Raw genomic sequence first — 25267 nt, forward strand, 5'->3', positions numbered from 1 at the left:
GATGAATTAATTAAAGCAAGCTTCTCAACAACATCAAGTTGAATATCTACCAAGCTACAAGTGTCAGATGAGGTGGCATCTCAGTCATCACTCCTCCAGTCAGTGTGGTCCACCTCAGCATGTCCAGATTCAATGTACCTAACTCATGGAAGGTGGCACAAACTCCGATGTACCTACCCCGGCTATCCATTGGTCGATTTTTCCAGAGAGGACATGTGTCCAAGCAATACAATTATATCATTGGTCAAGCATTAAATGTTATGTAATGGTTGTAACAAACCCTAATTAGGGTTTTCATTGTAAAATCTTGGCCATTGATCTCAAATTGATCTAAGCCATCGAATTGTATTGTGGGCACTATATAAGCCCTGGCATTTCATTTGTAAAGGCTAATTAGCAATAAATGAGAGAGAGTTGTAAATAATAGAAAGCAGTTAGTAGATAGAGAGTAGTTAGAAATTGATAGAATAGTAATTAGAGTAGAATAGGAGGACAAGGCAAGAAATTGTTGCCATTGATTGTAAACAAACTCCATTTTCATTGAAGTAATGGTGAAGTGTGTCGTTTCTTGCAATTTGCATGGTTTCTTGTTGAGTCTTCAATCCTAGATGGTAGATGATTAGATGAATGGAGGAAATGCGATTGATTAATGGTGGAATTCGTATATCCATACTACTAGCAGTTTGTTGATTGCAGACTTGCCTTGTGTAGTCAACTGGAATCATTCAGCTTAAGCTCAATTTCAATTTGTCGCTTCTTCATTGATATGCATCAACCTGATGGTGTCTATGCCTGCAGTGATGATTTGAACATCATAAAGCTTCCCTTCGAAGATCGCACTAGCCTTGTGGAGATGGTCCATTGATGTCAAAACAAGACCTAGTTAGAGTTTCATCAAAAATCAAATCATTGCTCCTACATTCTTAGTATTAGGATTAGATCTTCTCTTCACCCTCATCCTTTTTCCATTTTTTCAAATCTAAGCCAGTAAGAGCCTGTGTTCCAGCAAAGCAGATCGGAAGTTAAATCATAGAATGTAAGTCCCCTTGTGATTCCAGCAAATCACATCATACCACTGGAGCTTATCCACACGTAGAGACCCTACATACAGGAACCTTGAAGTCATCCCGATTGATCCTTTTCGCGACATCTTCAGCATTCGGAGGCTTTATTCAAGAGAGGATAAGGTACCCTTGGGTATTTTATTCTGTGTTAGGCAGTGTACAAAATACACGTCAACAGAATTGGCGCTAGAAGGAGGTCTGAGCATTTGAAAGACCGATCTTGTCAAGTCACATCGCATTTGAAGAAATTTTCAAGAGCCTTTTACCCTCCTCCACGCTCGACAGAATTGAATTAGGAGTGCCTGACAGCGAACACGAACTCTTGAACCCAAGGAAGATCAGTGGAAAGCTTTTTCTCAAACACTCGACGGAAGGTGATCGTTGGGTCGTCAGTTGGACTTACGCAAGAAGGAATCAAGCTGGAACCAGTTGAACGTTCAAGTTGAATCCAAGATATTCAAGATCTCTCTTATTCCAGAAAATCCAAAAAAAAGTGAAAAACCAGAAAATCGAAAAAAAGTGAAAAATAGAAAATCAAAAAAAAAGTGAAAAATAGAAAATCAAAAAAATCAAAAAATTAAAAAATCAAAAAAGAAAAGATTTCTCATGGAGCAACAACAGTTTCACGAGGAGCAACATGTTGATTTTCCTGAACTTTGGTGGAGATTAGATACACAGCTTTATCCACACAGATTGTCCGAGTTTGCAAGACCAGGGCAGTGTCGAGTTCACGAGACAGAGGAACATGATGAGATGCATTGCTTGAAGTACTTATCAAGGATGGAATCGGCAGCACAGGGAAAAATCTTCTTTTGGGATGTCCCCAAGCCAGAAATAGAAGAAGGCAACTTCAGTGTCCCAGAGAGCAAAGATCCTCTTCTAAGCTTCATGTGGATGATCGAGAGTCAACTCATTTTGGATGGTGAAATGCGTTTAGAGAACATATTGCTACCATTGTGGTGTAGAATTCACAACTCACCTCACTCTGAATTTACTTGCTCAGTATGTGAAATGGCTATCAATCAAGTCAGAAACCAGTTTGGAATGCCAACTTTGTCCGAGGAAGGGTGTATTATGAACAGATCTTGGGGTGCACGTCTCGCAGCCGAATTTAGGAGAACCTATGAACAAGACATTGCTCCAGCATCTGAATGTGAGAAGGATCAATTGTACGTTGACGATACAAATGCACCTGAGGAACAATGTATTACAGTGGATAGCTCGCCATGCCTTGCACCTGAAAAAGAATACCATGAAACAAAAGTTGAAGAATCAATTGAGAATACTCAAACAGTGATAAAGGAAGATCCAGGAGTTGAACAAGCAATTAAAGAAGACGACTCATTCCTTGAAGAATTCTCACTTATGCTACAAAAGGAAATCCTTGAGGTTGAATTGCAGGAGTTTTCAAATGGCCTCATTGAAGAAGACAATCAAGTTGAGATGTTAAACAAAGAGATACAAATCATCATAAGTGAGCCCAGGTATGAAGAACAATTTGAAGGGGCGCTTGAAGATTTCATCACCATTATGATATTTAAGGAAGCATTGAAGGATTTTGTAGAGGAAACACAAATGGAATTACTGCCAAATTTTTTTCTAGATAAGCAAGTTACTGGGAGTGATGTGATCCACCATCAGCTCCGACCTCCCGAGACTATACTTGAAGAAGAAAGGCCACCTGAGATTATCTTTGATCCACTAGAAGAGATGTTTGAAGCTCAATCCATCAAGGAGACTCTCATTTTTGAGGATATGCTAACGAAATTTCATGAAGATGCTTGGTTTATGCAAGATGTTTCAGTGAAAATAGAAAATGTTAAGCTATTCGAAGGGGCGCTAAGCTTGTTTCAAGAACTTCCTAATCAAGATCAACATGTTGTGGATACTCGTGGAATGATTCATCACCAATGGCGACCTCCTGAAGTAGTTGGTGACCTCGCTTGCAACAATACAGTGTCGTCTGAGCCTGAAACATGCCAGGTTGTTTCTTTCCTTAATCCTAGCCTTGAAAGTTATTATGATTTCGATTATGGGGATTTTGGGAAAACAACTTGCATCTGGATTGACCATGGTCCTAACGAATTACCCCAGTTGATCATTTTGAGTGAAAATTTGCTTGAGTATGAGAGATGCATGGTGAGAGTTTGCCTTTCTGTGTTTAAGGATGAATTTGCTCGATTGAGAACCATCACGTTTGCCATGCTCCTGTTGCACAACCTGAGAAATCATGTAAAGTTATGTATATATTTTGCTTCTTTGAGTCGTGTCGAGTCTAGGACTCTTGTATATAGGTTTAGAGTAGGTTTTCTTTTCGTGTTTTTAGATTAGAGGTCTTTTGAGCCTTGTTCTTAATTTGCCTTGAGTCACTTGACTCATGATCTAGTGTGGCTCAGGTAGTTTAGTTGTTTGCTTTTGGTGTGCGTTTTAGTTTAGTTTGCTTTGAGTCGGTTTGTCGGTTGGTTTGCTTTAGTTTAGGTGTCTTGAGTGGGAGCCTCCATCTTGTGAGAAAGGTGTTTGTGTTGTTGCTCACACACTGGCAACATCCTGGATCTTATGTTAGACTCATTTCTTAGATATCTATTCATGAAGTGCTCGGAATCCGAGGTTGTTCCTCTTCAGCTTTATCATCTGATCAGGACCTGTATTTGACTTGGAAGGAAATCATTTTCTGTGTCTTGATGCCGACATCTGTTGATTACTATATCTTCACACATTAATAGACTCCGAGTCATTATGGTTTTCAGGCAAAGCTGTGATTGGTGAAAAATCTAAAGTTTGGCTTCAGCGCCACCGCAATCCTCAAACCCTAGTAAGCTTTACTGCTTACGAGCCAAAGGAATTGACGGAGTGAAAAAGCAATATCAAAAAAAAAAAAAAGAGAGTTCGATATCAGAGAGTTTGTTGTATTAGAGAGATTAGAGTTAGAAGCAATTTTACTTTTGTAGCAAGATTGAGTTTGAGGAGAGGAATTCATGAAGTGCTCGGAATCCGAGGTTGTTCCTCTTCAGCTTTATCATCTGATCAGGACCTGTATTTGACTTGGAAGGAAATCATTTTCTGTGTCTTGATGCCGACATCTGTTGATTACTATATCTTCACACATTAATAGACTCCGAGTCATTATGGTTTTCAGGCAAAGCTGTGATTGGTGAAAAATCTAAAGTTTGGCTTCAGCGCCACCGCAATCCTCAAACCCTAGTAAGCTTTACTGCTTACGAGCCAAAGGAATTGACGGAGTGAAAAAGCAATATCAAAAAAAAAAAAAAGAGAGTTAGATATCAGAGAGTTTGTTGTATTAGAGAGATTAGAGTTAGAAGCAATTTTACTTTTGTAGCAAGATTGAGTTTGAGGAGAGGAATTCAAGCAATTGTTGTACATGATGACTTTGAAATCAATGAAATATTGAAGTTATGGTGTTTTGTTGCAACTTTCTTGGTTATCTTCATGGTTGTTAAATTTACTTGAATCATGCTCAATCAAAGTAGTGTGTTAATTTGAAGGACATAGTGTGAAACTTGATCTTTGGTAGGATTTGTAATCCAAACCACTAGCTTCTTGTTGATTGTAGGAACGCCTTGCGTGGTCGACTGGAGAATACCTTGAATCACTTAACCTTCAATCATTATTGTATCTTGGATATGTACCTTCGTGGTAGTGTCTTTGATCTTTGATGCATTGAAAATCATTTTGTTACCTTAGAAGATCGCATCAATTTCAATTGAGTTGTTATCTTATGGCAAAATTGAAGTTGGTTGAATCTTGCCAAGTCTTGTTCACACGAAGTCATTCTTAGGGTTAGACTAGATTAGACTCCTTGCAAAACTCTGTTCCTTTTGTTATTTTTTGAAAGCTTCTTAGTTTAGTAAGATTTCGGAATTTCGGAGTGTAAGATCCCCTCGAGGACACAGCAAATCACATCATACCAACTGGTGCTTATCCACACGTAGAGACCCTACTAACCAGAACATTGGAGTCATCCTAACTGATCCTTCATGCGAATCTTCAGCAGTTAGAGGCTTTATTCAAGAGAGGATAAGATGCCCTTGGGTATTTTATTCTGTGTTAGGCAGTGTACAAAATACACGTCAACAGGTACCCATGTACAAATGCAAATGCAATCTCCCATAAAGCGGGGAAAGAGAGAAAAACCCAATGGGAAAAAACCTACGTTACCCCAAGTTTCCGGGACGGGGGGACGAATTTCCGGGACGGCAAATTTTTTTGCCAAATTTGGGGACGGGGGGGGACAGCAAAGGGGACGGCTATATAAAATATAGGGAAAATTTAAAATATATAGGAAAATTCTAAATGTTCATATGAAAACATGGATAAAGCATGCATCTATACATTATATTCATATGAAAATATGGATATAGCATGTGTATGATACTATGAAAACATTTTAGAATGCAAACATCGAACATACAAAAGTCTCAATAGACTCAATACTCAATATGCACTCATAATTCAAAATTTCAATTCATTCACATTGTCAATATGCATATCATAATAGATATTAAAGAAATAACATACATAATGGAGCCTAATCAGACCCGAAGGTTAAATTTTCACTACTTCCAGCGCAATTTCCCCCTATATTTTTCGACGGGGGTTTGGGGGCAGCGCCCCCAAGTTGGGGTCAAGGGGCAACACCCCTTGCGCCAAAAATACTTTTATTATTTTATATAGGCGTCGAGTGTTATTTTTCTATTGGCAAAAAACCCTTCATGAGATATTTCACTCCCTCAATTACGCAAAAAACATCATTAAAAAAAATTGAAAATACGACTTTTTTTATTTTAATATTTTTCCCTAGCCCTAGATGTGGGGGACGTCTAGCCGTCCCCGGGACGTACGGACGTCCCCCATAGCTAGGGAAGCCGTCCCCCCATTTCGGGGACGTCCCCTCAAAATTCTGACAATTTGGAGACGAGGCGGGGACGTCCCCTAGCCATCCCCAAGTCCCCGAAATGTCCCCGGGATTGAGAAGGGGGTTTTTAGGTAGGGGACGCGTCCCCAGGTTTCATAGGAAAAAACCCTACCCCAAAAGAGAGATGATGAAAGCACACAATGCTCTCAATGATAAATGAGAAGAACAAAAAATATGTCCCCCCATAAGAGAGAAGAAGAGACCATGAAGGCCCCCCTCAATGTCAAATCTCCTACAAAGATGGTCCAATGATGATGACCAAAATACCTCCCCATAAGGAAGAAAGAGAGTCTATGCTGCACCAAAAATGTCAGTGTGACAAAACCAGGTACCATGTCGATGATGATGAATCACTCGCTGCAACAAAATGAAGATCAGGCATGGAGACAACCTGTTGTGAGCATCATCTGGATACTCAGAAATACCAGTACAATCAAAGTCTCACGGGAGCCATGCACAAATGTGTACAATCTAAGTCTTAACTGGAGCCATGCACCAAGTCTCACAAGATATTCTTAATCTATGTATACAAGAGGATTACATCAAATATGTCAACAATGACAAGATACAAAGAGGTGTGGCACTTTATGATAGTGCGAGTACAACATTGCTCATGCAAGAGCATACAACATGATAGTGCAAATCTGGAAACATGAAGATGATGCCACCAAGAAGCCCTATAGAATACTGCAGCAAAGACGCCTCCGATTGGGATGTGGCCAAGAGATATAAAGGAGCAAATCAACCCCCCCCCCCCTTGACTGTCGGTTGGAAGCACTGCAAGACAGGTGTGAAGTGACAAGAAAAAAAGTGTTCCCAATTTGACTTATTAAATGATATTTGTGTTTTTAAAAGATTTTAAAAATCTAAATAAAAACAATTTATTAAAGCCCATGCAAAAAAAACTTTATTAAAAAATAAAGAAAAAATTCAAAAAGGCGATAGTCATTTTTTTTTTTTTGAAAAGAAAATGAAATGAAAAAAACTTTAATAAAAATTTATTAAAGAAAAAAATGTTTATAAAAAAGTTTATTTTTGATTATTAAAAAACTTATTGAAAAAGTTTATTTTAAAAAAAACTTTAAAAAAAACAAAAAATAAAAATTTAACCTCCCCTCCACATGAGGAGGGGCCCGCAGAGTACTGCGGGGCCGCAGGTACCCTGCAAGTACACTACGGTGTACCCGCGGTTCCTGTGGCACGGCCAAAATTTTTTTTTTTTTTCGTCTAAAATAATACAACCCCCCCTTTTGAAATTAAATTTTTTTTGGCAAAATTTCTGAAAAAAATAAAACGGAAAAAAAAAAAATTCAAACCTGTACCTGCAAGTCCGTATGACGGGCTAGGAGGGGAGATTTTTCCTACTCGGGGTAACCCAATTGATGTTTCTGGGGTAACCCAGAAAAATCTGACAACGACCCAATTGAGGTCTTGAAAAACCCACCAAGAATCTGCAAGAAAAATCAAATTTCGACTTGAACTGAAGGGTCAAAACCCTAGTTGAAAATTGCAGAAACCCTAGGAAAATTTTCAATCTGCAAAAAAAACTCAGGTTGCAGACCCGAAAATCTCCAAAACGCTAAAAAAAACATGAATTGCTGCCCAGCACAAAGAAATTCGCCCACGAACCAAAAACCCTCGAAACCCTAAAAAAGCCTTCAAAAAAGCAAAATCATTTTTTTTTTAAAACAAATAAAAAAAATATGGAAAATATTCCAAAAAGAAGGCCATGATTTTTTATTAAAAAATTCGCCAAACTTTAAAAAATCCCATCGACCCCTTCTGATACCATGAAAAATAAATTGAATGAATGATTCAATAATCGGATGATTACATTGAACGATACACACACGTATATATAGAGGTTACAAGACAATGTTCTATAATTAGAACATAACGTTAAAGTAAAAGATTAAAGAGCTAAAAGCTAAATTAAGCTTAAAAGCTAATTAACTAAAAAGAAAAAGCTAAATGCTAAATAAAGCTTAAAAGCTAATTAACTAAAAAGTTAAATACTAAATAAAGCTTAAAAGCTAATTAACTAAAAAGAAAAAGCTAAATGACCATTAAACAAGGAACTAAATATAGGTGACTAAAATATAATTAAATATTCTAATAGAAATTTTCCTAGCAAACCCACCATTAACCTGATGTAGCCTTGTGGGAATCTGATCTAAATTTGGAGTTCTTTGAAGTAATATAAGATGCATTTCTTTCAAAAAATAAAAATACCTCAAAACAAGCTACACTATCTAACGGTGTCTTTATGACCTCTTGACTTTTTTGCCTATGCAAGTATAGATAATTTTTATGGTAAAACTCACCAATCTACGAAGAACAGCATCATCTAATTCTTGTGGCCTGTTTGTTGCACCTGCATTTGTATTGCCAATTAGAAAATAGCATCAGTAGCTGTAAGATACCTTTTAAAAACATAAACAATGTCTTATTAATATGTACAAGCAAGAGAAGAAAACAGAAAGCTCACCCATGACAATAACACGATCATCTGAATTTGACATCACCCCATCAAACTGAATAAGAAACTCTGACTTCAGCCTTCTGCTAGCTTCATGCTCATTTGCTGACCTTGCTGACATTATACTGTCTATCTGCACTTAATGAGCATTAAAAGAAATGCAACCTTTCATATTCAGCACCTAACAGACCCAGACAAGTTAAAAAATTCATTATCAATTGAGCACAATGTGCTTAGCAATGATGATCAATTCCATCAACTATCGCAACATATTTTAAAGTTCTAAAAGGTGTGTACAAATTCAGCTGTGAGCACCTCAAATTTTCAGTTCAATCATTTTGACAACTCAGATACACACAATTCAAAGACAACTAAAAGGTATGGATAACAGATTTTGAACAACAATTTAAGTAAAAAGAAAAGGCAAGGATTTATGTGAAAACATTCAATAAAAATATTACTCTAATTTCATCAATACAGTCAAAAATATTTGAAGTTGAATTTTCTTGTCCTTGAATCTTTCTCCTGTCTTAAAATTCAAGTATTTAGAAACTTTAAAGAGCCAAGTGTTCCTTTTACTACAATACTTTTCTCTTGTAACTGGTTGTATTTCTAATCCCATTGACCTACTTTGGTCATTTTCAGACATTAATACATTTTCACTCTTCTTTTTAATATTCCTTGGACAAAATCGTTATTAAGTGTAGCTGTGACCACAAACTAATTGAGAACCATCTCTATATGAGTTTCTCAAAACAAAAATTACTATATATTGATTAATTTGAGATGTTGAGCAAATTTATGAGATTAATAAATGTTTCATCATTCATGCTCCACACCAATTTTTTCATAAAATAATAGGAACGTATGCAAGCTTTGAGTTTTATGAAATTAAATTACTATTGAATAACTTTAGTCAGTTTATAGAACTAACAACCTTAACATAGGATTTATCACAAAAAAAATTATCAATATTGCATCATTTCTTCCCCAAAACTCTCTTCAGGTTAGTTCTCGTCTCAACTAAAATAGTTGCTGACAAACTTGTAGTTAAAAGCCAGGCATTATTTGATTTTCACTGAACAAATTTGCATCTCAATGCACTGCACAGATAATTGGAAAAAAGGGTTGTGAAAATACCACATAGCAGCCCAAAAACTAGAAAGGGGAGGGAAAATTGTCTCAGAGATCTTTATTTTTTAAGTGTTATTCAAGCATTTGACTTATTCAAATGTTAAAACACATGCATCAATCCAGCAAAATCTGAGAATTGTGACTATGAATTTAGACTATTTATCAACTATAGAAAACGGTGGGTACATATGCATCAATCAGGCCGCTAGCCTTTGGCTTGCCTGACTATCCTAAAATCCAAGCTTATTCAGCAGGAAAGGTCAAAACTAGAGGTTCAAATTGATAATATGATGCAGTGAAAGAGGATTCTTCTATCAGCACTCTTCATTACTTCAATCTTAAGAAAGTGAACTTGATCCTATCTTTGACTCTATTCCCAAAGTTGAGGAGGCCCACAAGATTTTTTATCACTCTTTGTCAAAAGACCTAGAAAAAACTGTTAGGAGGTCAGAAAGAATAACATCCGACATCCCAAATGTGAATTAGACACCTCCCAAATACCCTCTGTTGGATAAGACCCTCCATCCAGCTAGTCAGGACGCATCTACATGCACGTTGCAGGATGAGGACTTGGAGAACAAAGATGAATATGGGGAAATTCCCTCTGCCAAAACTTTAAAAATCTCCCAATCAGATTGCTCCAAATTGAAATCAGATAGTAGTTTAAACAAAAAGGAGGTCGGATAAAATTAGTTAAAACACAGGAGAATCCTTTGGAAGGGAATCAGCTATTAATGGCTAAATATCTAGGTAAATCTCATCCTTCATGGAATGGTGGAAAGTTAGGGGACGCTTTCTCAGGCATCAAACCTTGGACTGAAAAATGGGCATTCTCTTCTTACAGGAAACTAAGCTTAAAAAATGAGGCTAATTTGATGGTTCAAGCCCTCTGGAAAACCTAGAAATGTGATTTTGTGGATATTGTTAGAGCTTATAGTGGTTTGGACATTTTATACTTAATAGTCACCCTTCTCTATTCATATTTCTTTGGTAGGTTTAAAAGGCAACTGGCAATGTGTCAAAGTAAAAAGTTCTGATTGAGAATATCTCTTTCTTTCTTTTCAATGTATATGGGCTGACTGGTCTCTTTCCAAACCACAAACTTTGGGAACAAACACCTCAGTATATGAAGATACTGCTGCCCAACCTAGTCATTCTTAGTGAAGATTTTAATGTGATTCTCAATAAAAGCTTCAGATAAGCGAAGAATTATGCAGCAAACTCAGTCCCGGGTAGGATTTTCGAATTTCATAGATATCATGAATTTGATTGGCATTACTATAAAATCAGGAGATGGGCAAGGTTCAGCTATATTGTTGAAAGGCTGGACCATTTCCTTCATTCTCAATAATAGCTAGATAAAAATTTCACCTTCTAGAGCAAAAATCTGCCCCTGTAAACTGTTAAGTTCTTTCAAAATTCTGTGATCAAAATAGAAGAAATGGAGATATGATCTGATAATTGTATTTTATCTGCTATAGCGTGTTTTGAAGATGCACAACACTTATTTCCGGTGTGTCCATCCTCCTCAATGTAAGCATGCTATATAAGTGGATGAGGGGTTACGTATGTGAGAAGACACATCTCTTCCCTACGTACCTCTCACCACAATATATAAACTAGTCACCATTTACTTACCCGATCGGAAGGAGTGCGACTTGTTTGAGAATCGCTTTACCACCCAATACCATGAACGGTGTAAAAAATTAATATATATATATATATATATATATATATATCGGAAGCATGAAATAGTACGACCGACGTTACAAAATTTAACACTCCCTCTTAACTAGGGAGGACACATTTCATGTTAGAGAAAACATCACAATTCATCCATTGATTGTGAAGAGAGGAGCTATCACACCATAGTGATATTCAGAGATATGGTTCAACAATGAATATCAAGTCTCATGATACTCACCATAACTCATAGTTATCAAGTAAGGTATGTGCACTGGCATCAAGTCACATGATGCCTACCATACTGATAATGATTTCATGGCATGTCCACGAATATTATGTTCATAATATTCACCATGAAGATCTTTATCATAATTATGGTTTATTTAATGATATCAACCAATAGATATCTACCATAATGTCTTAGAGATATATATACTAGTGAAACATTAATCGTTTGGGGAATTAATCGGTAAAACAAAAGTATAAGATTTTTTGAAAAAATCGGGAATTAATCGGGAAAAAATCGGCAAAAAATCGGATATAGTCTAAAAATAAATATATTTTTAAAATTAAATATATATTAATTATATATTAAAAATGATATAATATACATTATAAATTTAAAATAAATATTATTATATTTACATTTATTAATGGTCTATAAAGATACGAATTTATAATTTATAATTTTTAAATTATTTATATTTCTAATTTACAATTTTATTAAATTATATAATTATTCTATATAGTTTAATAAATGACACACTAATATAATATATAATACTTTTAATTTACAAATTATTTTATATATATTAATTATATATTAAAAATTAAATAATATACATTATAAATTAAAAATAAATATTATTATATTTACATTTATTAGTGGTCTATAGAGATGCGAAGTTTTAATTTATAATTTTTAAATTATTTATATTTCTAATTTACAATTTTATTAAATTATATAATTATTCTATATAGTTTAATAAATTACACACTAATATAATGTATAATAATTTTAATTTACAAATTATTTTATAATGTTAATTATTAAATTATTTTTAATTATATATTAAACATAGTAAACAATAATATAAATGAATGTAAGGATTGTCGCTTATAATTTTTTTTATAAATACCTATATAAAGTTTATAATCCCCCAAATAAGATGTCATAGTTTTTAATTTAGAGTTCAGATTTTAATTTAAAGTTCTCAATAATATAAAGTTACCAAAAATAAGGAAACAACGGAAAGCTTATTCTCGTATTTCTCAAGCTTTATCAATTGCAGAAACGTTATTTCCGATTTTTATTTATAATTCCCAGGTGAAACAGCGAGACAAGGTGAGGCTCTTATTCAAAATGCAAACAAAAATATTTAAGGTTTCAATTTTCAGCGATACAGAAAGTCGTTAAGGTATTGCAGAGGTCAAAACGTCCGGCAAAAAATTAAGGACAAAAATTTCGAACCCTAACTGATTCCATGCAAACTATACCCAGAATCGGTCTATTTTCATAGGTGATTTTTAGGGTTTATGTCATTTTTTTAGCCGAGCAAATATTTCGCAATTTTTAAACACGATTTTGCAGAGTTCTACCCACAATTAATCGGCCAAAGTCGTTGACTGATAGTCAACGATTTTTTGGCCCGACTTTGGGGAAAAAATCGGCATTTCTGACGATTCACGATTAATCACGACTCAATGCCGACTTTTGCTTCTATGATATATACTATCATGACATGTCCACAAATATCAAGTCACATGATATCCATCAAGATAGTTAAATTGATAATTGTAAAATCGTCACCTTACAATATCAATTTGAAACAAGTGTTCATTATTGAAAAGTCGTCACCCTTCAATAATGTTCACAGAAGGCCCATGCAGTCATGGAGTCACACACATGACAAATAAAAGAGTTTACACACTAAACATCTTTAAATATATTAGTATATCAGAATAAATGAGACTATCTCAAAATAAAATAACATTTTCAACCATACCAAGTTTATCTCTTAAGTGTTCAATCTTGATCTTGGAGAGAGGCTTGGTAAGAATGTCTGCAATCTGATCACCTGTACCAATATAATTCAGTCGGATCACATTCGATTCCACCATATCTCGAACATAGTGATAAGGAATCTCAATGTGTTTAGACCTGTCATGAAATACTGGATTCATTGAAAGCTTGATGCAACTCTGATTGTCACAGTAGATGACAGTAGGATTTAAGGGCTGACCAAACAGTCCTACAAGTAGTTCCCGAAGCCATACTGCTTCTCTTGTTCCCATGGAGGCTGCAATGTATTCAGCTTCTGGAGAACTCTGAGCAACTGAAGACTGTTTTCTACATATCCATGAGATCATTCCTGATCCTAAACTGAAGCAACATCCTGATGTGCTTTTCCTGTCAACTACGCTTCTAGCCCAATCAGAATCAGTGAATCCATGTAGGTCAAGGTCTACATGTTTATACTTCAGACCAAAACAAATAGTTCCTTGAAGATATCTCAGAATATGTTTTGCAGCAACAAGATGTATATCCCTAGGTTCACACATGAATTGACTTAGTGCATTAACAACATAACATATATCACGTCTTGTGTTTACCAAATACATCAGAGATCCAATAATCTGTATGTAGAGGGTAGAATCTACAGACTCTGATTCTGCAGTTGCTTCCTTTAGTTTGTGCAGATTTGTCTCCATAGGTGTGGTCATGGATCTACAATCCATCATTCCAAATCTCTTGAGTATATCAATGGTGTATTTTCCTTGATTAAGGATTATACCATCTGCCTGCTGCCAAACTTCCAATCCAAGGAAGTAGTGAAGAATTCCTAAATCTTTCATATCAAACTCAGAGGCTAATTCTTTCTTACATTGAGAAATACAATTATCCTCTCCTGTGATTAGTAGATCATCAACATAAAGAATAAAAATTAATAATTTACCACTGATTACCTTGTAGTAGAGATTTGGATCTGCTTCATTCTTGGAAAACCCTAATTCCAAGAGATAGTGATCAATTCTTTCATACCATGCTCTAGGGGCCTGTTTCAATCCATATAGAGCTTTCTTTAATCTGTAGACATGTGATTCAGTCTTATGAATCACAAAACCTTCCGGTTGCTCCAAATAAACTTCTTCTTCAATCTTACCATTCAGAAAAGCAGTCTTAACATCCATTTGATGGACTTTCCATCCTTTAGATGCTGCAATAGACAAAACTACTCGGACGGAAGTGTATCTGGCAACAGGAGCAAATGTCTCTTCATAGTCAATACCTTCTTTCTGTGAGATACCTCTAGCAACGAACCTTGCTTTGTGCTTCTCAATGCTGCCATCTGCTGCATGTTTAATTTTGAAGAGCCATTTAGAAGATACCACATATTTGCCTTTAGGCCTAGGCACAATATCCCAAACATCATTTTTCAGAATTGACTGATACTCTTGTGACATAGCATCTTTCCAAACTTGATGCTTGAGCACATCTCCAACACAAGAAGGTTTTGCATCAATGATCTCACTCATCAAGTCAGTATAACTAGAAAATAGGTTAGGTCTCTTACTTTCTCTGAAGGTCCCCTTTGGAGCAGCATAATTTTCAGCTTCTTGAAGCATTTTTTTAGCTCAAAGTGGTCTCTTCCTAGTTTCGGGATAATTTTCTTCTAAAGGTAAGCCTTGAACTTCATGCTCAGCATCTTCAGGGGTCTCCCTCTAAATCTCAGGGGTGGAATCCTCACCCAAGCTTGTAGGAGGATCTTGGTGTTCTAATTCATTAGATCTTTTGGACCTCCTGAATGCTATGTCTTCCTCAAAGATGACATCTCTGCTTAGTTCAATTTGTCTTTGACCAGGTATGTATATTTTGTAGGCTTTAGAGGTTTCACTATACCCAACAAATACTCCTTTCTTTCCAGAAGGTTCTAACTTTGACCTCTTTTCTTTGGGGACATGAATATAAACTGGACACCCAAAGATCCGAAAATGACTTATGTCAAGTTTGTTGCCAGTAAAGGCTTCTTCAGGGGTTTTATTGTCAAGAGAATGAGGACATCTATTTTGAATGTACACAGTTGTCCTAGATGCTTCAGCCCAAAATGAGGTTTCTATATTTTGGTCAAACAGCATAGCCCTAGCAGCTTCTACTATAGTCCTATTCTTTCTTTCAGCTACCCCATTTTGTTGTGGGTTATAAGGTATAGTTAACTCCCTCTTAATCCCAGCATTTATACAATAATCTTTAAACATATCAGAAGTGTATTCCCCCCCATTGTCTGTTCTTAAGGTTATGATTTTCTTACCTGTCATATTTTCCGCAAGAGCTTTGAATTCCTTAAATTTAGAAAGGATTTCTTCAGACTATTTGTACCTCAGAAAATATATCCAGGTCTTCCTAGAATAATCATCTACAAATATTACATAATATAAAAATCCCCCTAATGAGGGTACAGACATGGGTCCACATAAATCAGAATGAACTAATTCTAATACATTTTTGGATTTACTGTTGCTAGAATAAAAAGACCCTTTAGTATTCTTTCCCAAGGCACACCCTTTGCAAGCTCCTTCAAATTTTTGACTTAGCTTGGGTAAGCCGATCACCATCTTCTCTATCTTAGGTAGGGCATGGAAATGAAGGTGCCCTAATCTTTTGTGCCAAAGTTCATTCGAATCTGGAGTCTCATGAATCAAGGCTAGAGGTGGAGTGGTGCAAAGTCTGTAGAGGCTCCCTTGTCTTACTCCAATGGTCTGGGCTTTCTTGATGGTGGAGTTCTTTGGCCAAGCAAGTACCTTTCCTTCCATAAAGGTTAATCTGTAACCCTTATCTTCAAGTGCAGAAATTGAGACAAGGTTTCTCTTTATACCAGGTACAAATAGAACTCCAGTTAGTTGTAGGGATATGCCTGACTTTAGGTTGATATTGCAAGTTCCTATTCCCATAACTGGATAATTTGAGTCATCACCAATTGTCACTTCTTCATTTGAACTTTCCACAAGTGTATCTAGGTACTCACGAAATCCTGTGATGTGTCGAGATGCTCCGCTGTCAATCACCCATGTGTTGAAACTGGAGGTGACTTGACTAGAGAGGGCTGAGTAGAAGACTAGCTTATCGGAATTACTCCCTTAATTTCTGCCATTGAAGCTTGTTGTTTGATCCTGTCTGGACACTTCATTGCATAGTGCCCATATTGGTCACATCTAAAACATTGTACTTCAGAAATGTCTCTCTTCTTCTTTGAAGACCTCTTCCCATTTGAGTTGTTGTCCCTCTTTCTCTTAAAGTTCTTCTTCTTTCCTTTCTTGTGGGAATTAGAGTTTAGAACTTGAATGTCTTCATTACCGTTGTTTTGTTTCATTCCTCTTGTGACAAGCCGAGATTCCTCTTGAATGCAATCAGTTTTCAATCTATCAAACTTGGGAAATTTAGAACGAGCATTGATTCCTTGAATGAACGATTCCCATGAGGTAGGAAGTCCATTTAGGGCCATCATAGCAAGTTCTTTGTTGTCTACTAGATGTCCAATAGTGGATAGTTGATCCCTAAGCTCAGTGATCCTCAAGAAATAGGATGTACCCGTTTCTCCTTTATTCATCTTTATATGGTGTAGTTGATTCTTTAGGGTGAGAACCCTGCTAGTGTTGTTGATTTCATAAATGTCAGCTAGTGCTTTGAACATCTGAAAGGCCGTCTCATATCTAGAAATAACTGGTACAATGTGGTCTCTTACTGAATCCACAATTATCTTAAGGGCCTTCTCACTGTCCTTGCTCCACTGAATTTTCTCTGTATCATCAGAGGGTTCAGGAATTTCACTCTTGACATGGGAGTCAATTTTATTTTCTTTCAAAACAAGCATGATCCTGAATTTCCAAGATACAAAATTTGATGCTCCATCTAATCTATCTTCAAACCTAACTCCGGTTGCCATTAGATTTATGGGAATGTGATCTTAGTAAGAGCCTAGTGAAAGTTTATGAGATCGTTACAGAATTTTAATATGATCTTCCTTAACTTGGCTCTGATACCATGTTAAGTTCTTTCAAAATTTTATGATCAAAATAGAAGAGATGGAGATATGATCTAAAAGTTGTATTTTATCTGCTATAGCATGTTTTGAAGATGCACAACACTTATTAATTTCCGGTGTGTCCATCCTCCTCAATGTAAGCATGCTATATAAGTGGATGAGGGGTTACGTAGTGAAGAGATATGTCTTCCCACGTGGGAAGACACATCTCTTCCCTACGTACCTCTCACCACAGTGTATAAACTAGTCACCATTTACTTACCCGATCGAAAGGAGTGCGACTTGTTTGAGAATCGCTTTACCACTCGATACCATGAACGGTGTAAAAAATTAATATATATATATCGGAAGCATGAAATAGTACGACCGACGTTACAAAATTTAACATAAACCATTACCCTATTTCCATTAACATAAAGGGAGATTCCCCCCTACTGGATACTAATTCAATTTCAAATTATGTGGCTCAGGGATCCAAATATAGAAAATCATCTTCAAAAATAGCGGTTTTAGGCCCCGAAGCATATGCTTTGGAGAAAATTATTAGCATAACTAAAGGAAGTACACCAAAGAGAAGAAATTTTCTAGAAATCAAAATCTATATAGTTGTGATTAAGAAAGGGAGGAAAGAAAAATGCAACTCATCTAAAGCCAAGGAAAGTATTAACAGGATCTCCTCCATTCAGTCTGTGGATAATAATCTGCCTCTGAGATACAATTAGAAGGTACGTCTTTTTTTTAAAGCTTCTTTGTTCACAAGTGGCCTCTCACTGGCAATCTTAATTAAGATTTTTGGATATAATCCAGCCAATCTGATCAAAATCCTATGCCCATGGCCCCTTTCACGAAGGAGGAAGTAAAATAGGCTATGTTTCAAATGCAAAGGGATAATGCTCTGGATGCAGATGGTTTCACAGCACCTTTCATTCAACACTTCTGGCACATTATAGGTAAAGAGGTACATAAGGTGGTTAAAGCTCCAGGGGGTCAAAAAGGTTCCTCAGAAAACTCAATCCTGCCACTAATCCCTAGATTAGATGTGTCCAAGTAATTTGTCGATTTCAGGCTAGTTTCCCTTTGCAGCAACATTTACAAGATCATGTCCAAGGCAATGGTACAACAGTTGAGTTTGTTCTGTCATCCCATCATCTCCCTTCAGAAAGGGATTTTTGTTTCTACCAAGGTCATCACAGGGGGCATCATTATATCACATGAAATTTTGCACTCTGTCACCAACAGGACACTAATCAAATTAGATATTAACAAGGCTTATAACAGAGTTAACTAGAGACATCTCATGCTCGTTCTAGACAAATTTGACTTTTCCTTGAAAGAAAAAATGAATTTTTGAATGCATTGCAGGCTCCAAATATTCTGTCCTAATCAATGGTAGTCCTCATGGTTAACTTGAACCCTCCTACAGTCTTTGCCAGGGAGACCATCTCTCCCTTTACCTTTTCACCATAACAGCTGAAGCTCTAGGCAGATCTTTTGTTCCTACAAGATAGAATGGAATCGTTAAGGGAATCAAGGCAACTAGGGGTATCAACACCTTCACACATCAACAATTTGCTGATGACACTTTTTCTATTTGGAAATGCAACTATTAAAAAGTTGCCAAAGAATTCAAGGCAATTCTTGAGCAAAATAGTTTGGCATCTGGACAAATCATCAATAAAACAAGATCTAAGATTTTCTTTTCTAATATGCCTTCTATCCTCCAAGGAATAATTTGCCAGATTCTTAGTTTCCACCTAAGTCCCTTTCAAGGAAATACTTGGTGTTGTTCATCAATGCTGGCAAAGCTTTCTCTGGAAAACTTAGTGGAGGTTTTCAAAGCAAACCCAAGTCCTATAAAGGAAAAAGGCTCTCTCTAGCAAGTAGAATTAAATTGATTAAATCCATTTTCCTGCTTCTCCCATCCATCTTATGTCCACTTTAAAATCTCCTACAAGCATCCTAAAGAATTTGGAGCTAATTACGCAAAACTTCATCTAGAAATTTTTGGGAGAAAATAAAAAAATCCCTCTGATTACCTAGAGTAAAGTCTACTCCCCAAAAGATGAAGGTGGAGCCAGTATCAGACTTTAAGGAACAGCAGATCTTAGTTGAGGGAATCAAGTTGACCTAGAGTGTGTTTTCTCATCTTGAAGCAAAGTTGTGTCAACTTATTCAAATGAAACACCAGGATGATGTGAACTCTAGCAGAATTTTCAGTCGCCAATCCTCACAAGAGCTCAAATATGAATTTCATGACTGCATGTCACCCAATGATAACAGATCATCTTTCATGTGAAATTAAAAATGATTGTTTTGCAAATATCTGGAAAGACTCCTAGAATGGGTATCCTCTACTAGCAAATTCTCCTTCCCTTAATGAGGCAAGACGAATTCTCACCTCTCTTGGCAAACAAAGTTACTGACTACTGGATTCACAACACACACATGGATCTCTGTTATAGAAAGAAAAACTTCGTCAACCTTCCCTTTCCTAATAAGCAAAAAGTGGATTTCATTTCCTCTCTTCTTAGCAAGAAGGTTCACTTCAGCACAGAAAATGTTTTGATTCATTGGGACAGCTTGAAATTGAGCACCTACTTAGCTAAGTTGGGGTACAATTTACTCATAAATCATTATGTTGAGTCATCTTGGCCATTCTCTACTTTACGGAACAAGCCTTGCATCACAGAGACTAGTATTTTTGACTGGGCAAAAAGTCATGGGAATATCCTCTTCCAAGATTGACTTCATAAATTTCAATTCCAAGGTTCTTCGTATTCACTATCCTTTTTCAACTAAATGTTGATCTTGGCTATGTGATAGGTTTAACTATGTTAGTGCTCTCCTAGATATTGTTCTGCAATTGTTTTGAGCTTGGCCATTTCTGAAATTAAAAGCAATATTTTCTTGCATTTGGAATCTAGCCCTTCTCTAGTGATCTAGCACACCTAGAAGGAGAGAAATAGAATAATTTTTCTAAACAAATCGATAATGTTTGAATAGGTCCACACCAAACTTAAACTAGTTGTCTCTAAATGTGACCAAACTCCAGCAAATACAAAGGCTTGCAAATCTCCCCCTAGGATCTATCTTTACTAAAATCCTAGCCTCTCCTAAGACAGCCCCCCATTAATGAAGAGCAAAGGGATTCTAAAAAAGAATGTCAAATGGCAACACCCTCAGCCAAGTTTTATCAAGACAATTTTGATGGGGCATGTTGGTGTTGGGATTAAGGTGTCTCAACCTTAGAGTCTAAACATGGATAAATAATTCATTATTTTATTAATTATTTCAAAGTGTTAACTTACTATGCTGCTATATCACTTTGTGGGACCCGATTGTGAGTTGGATTCCTACATGTGAAGTGAGGAGCATAATATTGTGCCACTTGTCACCTAGGCACTCATCTTGGGTAAAGGAAATTGTAAAATTCCTAGGAAGTGCGCTTTGGTTACATGTGTCCTTGTATCTGAGTATTCATTGTGCTTTCACGGTTATCCTACTAGACCTCGACATTCAACTTGCATTCGTGTATATGTGGATTCAGATCGGGCAAGTGACAGACAGCAGAAGATCCACCAGTGGATATGTTTTCACGATGTTTGGTGGTGGTATCAGTTGGATGAGTAAGCGCCAAGCTATAGTCACTTTGTCCACTACAAAAGTAGAGTACATGGTAGCTAATCATGCTTAAAAGGAAGCTATTTGGCTTAAACATTTGTATCTGATAGTGGTTTTGATGCAGGATAGATTATTATCTGAAGTGACAACCAAAGTGCCATTTGTTTAGTAAAGAATCCAACCTTCCATGCCAAAAAAACAGCATATTGACGTACTGTTTCATTTTGTTCATGATATGGTAGAAGATGGAAAGGTGAAGATGAAAAAGGTTGATACTTTGGCAAATGCTGCAAATGCACTAATGAAGCCAGTGAGCACAGAGAAGTTCATATGGTGTGCCAGTTCTATGGGCCTTGGGTACCTGAGTAGATGATGGAGATTGACTCTTGACAAGTCTTCAGTAAGTGGTAGAATGTTGGGATTAAGATGTCTCAACCTTAAAGTCTCAACATTGATAAATATTTAATTATTTCCTAAGTGTTAACTTACTATGTTGATATATCACTTTGTGGGACCCAATTGTAAGTTGGCTTCCCACATGTGAAGTGAGGAGCATGAAATTGTGCGACTTGTTAAAATTCCTAAGAGGTGGGCTTTGGTGACATGTGTCCTTGTATGTTGAATTAACTCTTGGTAAGATTGGGAAATTGCTATGGTGGGACTAAAGACTCATGGGGAGTTAATGTTTGGCTGCCGGTATCTATTGTTGAGTTCTTTTTAGCAAGTTTCTAAGTGCATGGGGGGCGCCTAATTATGGCATTGGCAATTTCTATGTAGTGGGTGTAGTGCATGTGGAAAGTTTACCATTATGGAAGGACAAGTGTTAGCACTTTGGAAAGTGTTATTTGCAATGTGTCAAGAATATGGCAAGTTGTTGTTTTGAACACCACTTGACAACCTAGGTGTGGAAGATGGTTTTGGAAACCACGGGCCCCTACCTTTCATATGTGAGCTCTATAAATTGTTGGTGCCTTAGTTATTTTAGAGAGACACTTCGTTTTATTTTATGAGACATCGTTACATTGCCAGAATTGCTCCAAAATCCTTTGTTGTTGTATCTACTCCGAAAGAGCATTACCTCTATGCATTGTATTGTAATCTTCGTTACAGTAATACAATTGAGCTCTCTGTTTTGGAATTTGGGTTTTTTCCCATAAGGGTTTTTGCACATAAATCTGATATTATGTGTTTATTCGTTTGAACCTGACATTGCTTATGAGCATCTAATGTGTAACATATTAAAGGGTTTGGAAGAAATTTTTGCATTCACTCTTCTATTAGATTTAGCATAGGAAGATTTATTCCGCACTTAACTTCTTTTCAGTTGCAATTGTCATAAAATTGCATTTTTTTGTCTTGTGTTCTCTTTATTGCCTTGGTTCTATTTGTTACCCATCATTGATATCCTATCAAAGAACTCCTTAAATGGGCTCCCTTGCTCAATATGTGCTTGGTGGTTGGCTTTGTTATTCCTCATGTCTTTATATCTGAGTTGATTTCCAACCTCATATAAGTTTTTAAGGTTTTCCTTACATTGGTACCTTTTCCCTTATTTCCCCAAATTCGTACTTCCCTTTCATTTCAAGATCCCAAACTTTCCCTTGATCTTCAAACCCTCACGCATCGTTGTTATATTTGAGTACATCAAATAAAAATGTTATTATTAGCTTCAAAAGAGGTCATACACATAACTAATATGAAATAGGTTAAGTGACAAGTTTTGGGGCCAATCACATATTATGGTTATTGAATGTTTTTGTATTGTTCTATCATTATGCTTTAATTTCCCTATGAAGAATACCTCTAAGAGCACCTTCCTGGGTCTAGCTTATCCCAAAGCGAACAAAAAAAAAAATTGAATCCAAGCACTTATCCTAAGCCTTCAAATGTCTTCTCTAAGCAATTCTAAAAAGACATGTATTGAAGGCGATTTGATAATTGTCATTAACACCATCATGAAGCGATCTTCCCATAATTGGAAGATTAATAACATTCTTCAACAAGCCTGGATGGTTTGTATTCTCTTGGCATTCTCTATATTCAACATTGCTTTCATGAGGCAAATTCAATAGCCAATTTTTGGCTAACCAAGATATTGGGTCAATTACAATTTTGCAATAACAAATTTAATGGAGTAGTGGGAATGACTAAAACGAATTTGTGATGGCTATGCATAATTCTAAGCTTTAACTTCTCATTATTCCTTCTTGTGTGGCCATGTACTCTTCATTCCCCTTCTCGGCACTTCTTGATATGTGAACAAGACTTGCCATTAGATGTGACATGAAGGAAATCATTATTTCATTAAGCAAAGCTCACAATTTATTTCATTTGCAAAGCAAAAATTTTCAACATATTTTCTCATCCTTCTCTATTCTACTAGGATTTCTAATTTATCTACCATGGAGCGACTCTTCTTCCTATATGCAAACAACCAAGAGATGGCATTCCATGGTTTAATCATGGAATATGGGTGAAAAAGAGTCTTCATCATACAAAGCAATCTAGCAGAGGAACACATTAAGGATATTGTAAGTCCCCAACTACATGGAGATGGACATGAGAAGTTGGGAGAACTTTGAGATCGCTTCCACTCTCTCTAATTTTATGTTGCTAATCAAAAATACGGGTCAAGTTCTACACATTGTGGTTTCTTTTGTTATATTTTTTCCTTTTGTTTTCTTTTGCATCTTTGTTTATTTTTTCTTACCTCCTCTTGTACTTTCCTAGGACACCTCCTTCCCTACTTGCTCTTTTAAATAGGTGTTGGTCTGCAACTTGTATCATTTTTCTCCTTATGATCTCTTTCATATCTTGATGATGGATCACGAAGTGTGATTCGAAACGTTGATGAAAAAACACTCACACGATTGAATCTAGAAGCAACTCATATCAAGCTGAATATAGACAAGGTCTAAATGAAGCACCGGATCTAGATTGGGATTTTTCTAGGGCAATTCTCCCCATATCTAAACAAAAATCAAAAGCTCAGGAGCATTCAAAGAGTTAAGGAGCATCTTCACTACACTCACTAGGTAGATGGCCTATATACAAGACTTCATGGAATATGGAGATGCTGCTGAGGACTTCTTGGTTTTTCACTATGATGCTTTGACTACCCCTTTTGTGCCAGCACATACCCTTGCTACTCAAAACAATTTCTCTTGTTTCTAAAAAGAAGTTGGAGCTCTACTGCAACTAGTTAGATATTCTCTAAATCTTCCTCCTTTGCAAGAGGTGTTCATGTCCCATTTCTAGTCAATTTAAGTATGTACATACTAGGTATATACTTGTGTCTTCCATGTTTTCATCTACTATGTGTTTTCCTTTTGTGAGTATGTTTTTTATTCCAACTCCAATCTTTCCCTCTTCCAGTCAAACTTTCGACTTTTCCTCTCTGGCATTCCCATTGCTTGATCTCTGACACCTCGTCCTAAAGTTTGACTCTTGCAATATGGCACACCCCTGATCGTCGATGTTCTGCCTATGTTTTTGTTCATCTCCTAACTTCCTAGCACATGTCATAATGTTTTCAATAGTCTATTTTTGGCACCATTACTTTCAAAGTGGAAACTTTCCACCCGTGATCACTGTTTAGATTTGAAGTTGCAAATGTGCACAAAGGCCTACCTGTTCTATTTGCGGAGGATATAAATAGCAGATATTTTTATTCAAGATCATCATGTACACTTAACCAAATTCTTTTCAAAATCCATTCTGAGCACTTGTGTTTGAACATAGGAATCTTAACACAAAAATTGTACTAATGTCAAAGGACAATCTCATACAGAATTCATATTTGAGCTTCATTGGACATATGGACTCGAACAACATTGTATTGAGTAGTTAATATATTGTTGTCCGTATATATTGTCATAGTAGTTAATGGCATTGCAGAGTCATTTGAATGTAATCCAGCCATTATTGCAATAAGAAAGAAATCAGGAATTACACCTGTCATTTGTTTATTCATTATAATATGAAGATTGGGAGTTATTTTTGTCATTTGCTCTTAGAAATGCAATGGTATTGCTGATGCATAAGTATTAATTTTAATCTGAATTGTTTAAGATTTGATTGAATACCAGGATAGATACTACTGTTATCCAAACAATAAGTGTTGAGAAAGATTAAGAATCAAAATTACATTATTGTTTAGGCTCGAGATGTTACAGTGGTATTAGAGTTGATGAGATTGTAAGCCTATGTGTTCATAGTTTAACTTTGCATGTTGTAGTTTTAAGTAGTTAAGTGACAAAGCAACCAGATATCACTTGAGGGAGATCAGGAAACAAAATCGATCTATAGA

At 36.2% G+C, this 25267-nt stretch overlaps 1 protein-coding gene across 2 annotated transcripts in view; it reads right to left on the reverse strand.

The window, feature by feature from the left end:
- LOC131045730 (uncharacterized) overlaps window positions 1–25267 on the reverse strand; it is a 110527-nt gene that overhangs the window by 31883 nt on the left and 53377 nt on the right. For both annotated transcript variants that reach the window (XM_057979321.2, XM_059211027.1), the window contains exons 10-11: window positions 8486–8609; window positions 8322–8371 (exon numbers count right to left, since the gene is read on the reverse strand). In XM_057979321.2, the coding sequence (XP_057835304.2) occupies window positions 8322–8371; window positions 8486–8609 (174 nt within the window). The remainder of the gene's footprint in view (window positions 1–8321; window positions 8372–8485; window positions 8610–25267) is intronic.

The sequence above is a fragment of the Cryptomeria japonica genome, chromosome 9 (assembly GCF_030272615.1).
Source record: "Cryptomeria japonica chromosome 9, Sugi_1.0, whole genome shotgun sequence".
Classification (NCBI taxonomy): Eukaryota; Viridiplantae; Streptophyta; class Pinopsida; order Cupressales; family Cupressaceae; genus Cryptomeria; species Cryptomeria japonica.